Consider the following 5,143-nt stretch of genomic DNA (forward strand, 5'->3'; position numbering starts at 1 on the left):
TGCTTCGCATTAAAGCAGAATAATTTGGCTAGCTAACCATAGAAACAAAATAAAATAAAACAAAACAAAACAGTATATACAGTCAGTTTTCATGGCAAATTTAAGATGATAATAATAATAATAATAATAATAATATGTTTAAAGAAAATTAAGCCTGTTTTGTTTTTATATAAATCATTACATGTTTATATATATATATATATATATATATATATATATACTTATATATCATTAGTATTTTATTTTGCTGCCCTCAATTTATGATGATTCACCTAAAAACTATCGTATTAAATGTCCAAATGCATCAGCTATAATGACAATTTGGGAGGCAAACATCATCAAAATAATGTGAAAAATGTAGAATTCTTTAGACTTTAGAAACAAAGTTACTTTAGAAAATATATTGTCCTTTTTTCCCCTCTTTAGATTTTTAAGTGCAATATGAGCTCCAGCTCAGTGGTCAGCAGATGGATCTCATGCAATTTAGAGAATCTCTAACCCAGGACACAGTTACAGTCCCTCAGGAGGACTGCAGAGAGACGACTCTGCCTTATCATAGTGAAACGCCGCTTTGTATGTCACCTCACACCTGTACTTATTCTCAGCACTCCATTTATGAGCCAGAACCGAGTGCAGTCCCACAGCCCAGAATGTGCCTCCAGGCTCTCGGTGCACTTGTGGAGAGCTGGCGTGTTTTTTCAGACCTGTGGCTCCGTTTACCTTCCATGTGATCCTCAGCGCTTTAGACTGTAAGCCGGTGATGACACACGCCAGCGTCACACTCTCTGATCGCTGCTTCTGACCTCCAGCAGGGAGAAGAACATGCACTTTCGGAGTCACCTGGCGTTCAACACGGATGTGAGGAACTGAAAAACATGTTAATGATGAGTATAAACTGAGCAAAACCACATTTCTGAACTTCCTGAAAGCATCTCTTACCTTCCACAATAAGTCGAAGTCCTCTGCTAAACATCTGGTTCATTGTGTCCTTCTCACCTGAAGCAATGCTGTAATAGAAATCTCCAATGAGCTATATGATCAAGACAGTAATTGATTTATTCGATTTTGGCATTAAAGTCTCACCGCAGCAGAAGAAGTGAGGTAATAATGATAATCACACTAGTCGCCTTTCTATTCTTGTTCATTTCTTTTCTGTTTCATTGAATTTCTTTATATATGTTGTGTGTGTGAGCGAATGCTGTCTGAGATATAATTTCCCTCTAGAGCCAGTGAAGCTTGATTTGATTCAGTGTTGTGTTATGAAGTCGACACAGAGGTTGACGGTTGAGGGAAGAACGTCCCATGTGCTCATAAGCCGTGTGCAGATGGTCCATTTAAAAGCAATCAACCATTACACTGTTGATTCCTTCACAGGGTCAATGAATCAGGCTTTAGGAAATTCATATTTGTAACATTAACAGAAATATTTTATTACAATGAAATCTTGAAAATTGTATTTTAATATATGTTATAAAATTACTAATATTTTTTGAAATAGTATTTTACAATCAGTGGTGTCTGCAGCAGTTTCATTTTACTATCACTGATAGCTAATAATTGTATTTATTATTTAATTAATCAATTTTATTTTATACGTTCCAATTTCTTTTCAATTTTAGTTAAAGATTAATTTTATTTTTGTCTACATAGTTTTTACTCATTTTTGTTTCAAATTGTTTTATTTTAGCACATTACAAGTTAAATTACATAAAAATTGAGAATGTTTTTCATATTTTATTTTATTTCAGTTACCGTTTATGTGTTTTGTAGTTTTTATTATTTATATTTGTCTACATAGTTTTTATTCATGTTTATTTCAATTTTTTATTTTAGCACATTACAAGTTAAACTACATAAAAATTGAGAATATTTTTCATATTTTATTTTACTTCAGTTATCATTTATGTGTTTTGTAGTTTTTATTATTTACATTATTTTAATTTTGTCTACATAGTTTTTATTTGATTTTTTTTATTTTAGTAATAGGTTTTTTATCCACAGATGCAGTGCTTTGTTAGTTTGACTTCTGTAATATAATATAATATAATATAATATACACTTTTTTTTTACTGGAATGTATAGATTATCTGAAGTGCAGATCAGTTGCAAGTACACAATTGCTACTGTGTTTATTAATATTTTTCCATGATATGCTGAAAAGAAAATTCTGTTTTTCTTTTCTGTTATACACCATAAAGTATCAATGTGTTAAAAACATATTTGACTGTTATTCGGTTAAGAGGGACCTAAAAACAGGAAAGAGCCGTTGGTTTACTGGCACAGACAGATGCTCGTTCTATCACAACACTGCCAGCACTTCTGCACAGATCTCCTGGGAGCCAACTAATCCAATTAGAGCAAAGTTTGCAGGTTTTGCAATGCAAGCCAGAAATATTGGAACATTAAGAAGATAGCTTTCATGAAATAGACACTGATGGAAAAGTGTATTGTTTTCCATAAATAAAGTTCATTTGCACAAGGATGCATTTAAGATCAGTAAATATCTAAAACATAATATATTATGCAGCATTTGCATTCAGTCGTCAAACGTGTGCGTCTGGTTTTTGTCTGAAAACCCGCAATAATAAGTTCCAGTGTCATTTTGTAAAGTTGTGAGGATTTGTAAGAGGTGACGAGGGTTTAACCCTTCCCTGGTTAAGACGGTGTATCTGCTGTGGTCCAGTCCCGTGCCGCGGCGCACCTGTGAAGTGTTGGTGATATTGTAGGAAAGGATCAGCTGTGGCCCGTGCCATGGAGTCTGTTTGTACCAGCTCAAAACCCCTTTACTGCTGTTGATCATCAATGGGCAGCTCAGTGTGACATTTTGCCCCTGCTGCACAGAGACGTTCAATGAAGTCTTCCATAAAAAGCCTGAAATTATATGCACAGTGAAACGTTTATGTAGAGTAAATAATGAAGAAATATATTCAGATCATGAATATTCTCAATATTATTAGTAGTGCAGTCAAACGATTAATCGCGATTAATCGCATCCAAAATAAACATTTTTGTTTACATAATATATGAGTGTGTGGACTGTGTATATTTATTGTGCATGTATAAATACACACACATGCAAATAAAAATATGTTATGTTTATATATTAAATATATTTATATATAATATATAATATTATGATATATATCATTTTCAAAATATTTACTGTATGTTTGTGTATTTATATATACTTAATAAATAAACACAGTACACATACCTATATTATGTAAACAACATTTTTTATTTTGGATGCGATTAATCGCGATGAATCGTTTGACTGCACTAATTATTAGTGTTTGGTCAAACTGGAAAGTCATGAGAACTTTAAAAACTAAATTATATATACATTTTAAATAAACTCACGAGTATATATTCCTTAAAAGTAGTCAAATAAATCAGTAGTAAAAAATCATTAAAATATAAAACAAAAAACAGATATGAAATTTAAAACAGCAATATTATTTAAACATCAAATAACAAACTTGAAATAGTTGAGGAGAAATATGAGTTTAAAACACTTACAGTGCAGTGCCAGATACAGAAGTGAAAACAGCTTTATGTTGCAGCTTATGTGAAGATCCATTGCTTTATTATCTATATAAGTCAACTTGGGTGAGAGCTGTTCAAGTTCGGCTGTCTGTATAAACCTGCTTCCTGTAGGATGGTGAGTTCAGTCCTTACAGTTACACGAGTCTCTCAGGAGAAATGAAACTGCTGGAGGGAGGGTGCAAATGATGGGGTCATGACCCCAGGAAATTATACATGTAGATAATAATAATGCATATTTTAAAAGTGAAGATAAACACGTACTATGGAAGCCGTTTCTGCCACTGAATAAAAACAAAAATAGGCAATTGTGACTTTTTATCTCACAATTCTGACTTTTTTCTTGCAATTGCGAGTTTGCATCTTACAGTCATGTGGAGTGACAGATCGCTGTAGCACCTCAGTTCAAGAGTGTGCTTTAATATCTCCGCTTTAATACCAGTTACAGCATGAAATAAACATGAATAACCATCCAAATGTATGTTAAAAGAAAGGGTACAACTTACTGAAATGCGTATTCTGTCTCAATCAGTGTTTCAACTGCAGAAAGATGTCAATATAACAGCTTGTAGCCTAAACAGTAGGTCACATAAGGTCACATTTATCTCAGAAAAAAAATATTCTGTGACAATTAACTCATTAGTCAGCTAGAAAAATCACTAAATATATGCACCATATAACATATTCATTATACTTTACTCTATACTCTTTATGTTTGAATAAATCGGTCAGGTTTTTTTGACAGCCACCATTTAAATGTTTATATTTCAAAAAACGAATTGGAGTGGAAATATACTTATGTAATTGTAAAGTTACTATTATAACTAAGTTTTTAATTTTAAAATGTAATATAATTTAAGTGTTTGCATGCAAATCAGTTAATTTTAGTACCAGCTGAGTCTCATGCATTTTTTACAGCATTAGTTGAGAGATTTTTTTTTCTTTTGTCATGTGTACCTGATATATATCCAAAATAATTGATATTGAATTGAATGAAAATCAGAATCGAATCTCAGGCTTGTGAATAGAAATCAAATTGAACTGTGAAATTTGTGTCAATACCCAGCCCTACTATTAACTAGTACGTTTGCCTCAATAAACTTTTAATTTGCTGCCTATTAATAATTAGTAAGGTAAGTTTACATATAGAGAATCTAATTATGGTCATGCAGAATGAACCTTTAATATGTGCTTTATATAAACAGCCAATATGCTAGTAATATGCATGCTTGTTAATAGTTAGAATTAGTCCTTAAAATAAAGTGTTTTCTTTTCTAAAGGAATGGTGGCATATTTTTTTATACCAGAATCTTTTCTTACTTTAAACACGTAAGCAGGTTGATATTGTAATATGTCGATATTACATCTTCAGTATGGTGGCCGAGAAGTGCAGAACAAATCACAATTCTGAAAACAAAAGAACAAATTACAAACGCAAATGCAAGTCTAAAAAACAAAATAACAATTCAGAAAGCACAACAACAATTCAGAAAACATTATAACAAGTCAGAAAACACAACGACAATTCAGACAAACCGGAAGAGGTAGGTATAGTTTGAGACAGCGCCATTGGTTTGGGATTACTCACCGCTGACTGGAC

At 32.3% G+C, this 5,143-nt stretch overlaps 1 protein-coding gene and 1 gene segment (V, D, J or C); both read right to left on the bottom strand.

Annotated features, from left to right (window-relative positions):
- The window catches only part of LOC107593141 (Ig mu chain C region-like), a 2,278-nt gene extending 1,057 nt beyond the window's left edge, over nt 1-1,221 (bottom strand). The window contains 3 exon segments of the C gene segment in view: nt 531-866; nt 940-1,014; nt 1,088-1,221. Coding sequence covers nt 531-866; nt 940-1,014; nt 1,088-1,145 — 469 coding nt within the window.
- A 1,315-nt stretch (nt 1,222-2,536) lies between these two features.
- sid1 (secreted immunoglobulin domain 1) lies at nt 2,537-3,580 on the bottom strand. The gene is made up of 2 exons (XM_071582400.1): nt 3,520-3,580; nt 2,537-2,871 (listed from the first exon to the last, which is right to left on the bottom strand). Exons 1-2 carry the CDS (start codon nt 3,578-3,580, stop codon nt 2,537-2,539), a joined length of 396 nt encoding a protein of 131 aa, XP_071438501.1.
- Between the last annotated feature and the right edge of the window lie 1,563 nt (nt 3,581-5,143).

This window comes from Sinocyclocheilus grahami, unplaced genomic scaffold (assembly GCF_001515645.1).
Source record: "Sinocyclocheilus grahami isolate Dianchi unplaced genomic scaffold, SAMN03320097.WGS_v1.1 scaffold165.1, whole genome shotgun sequence".
Classification (NCBI taxonomy): domain Eukaryota; kingdom Metazoa; phylum Chordata; class Actinopteri; order Cypriniformes; family Cyprinidae; genus Sinocyclocheilus; species Sinocyclocheilus grahami.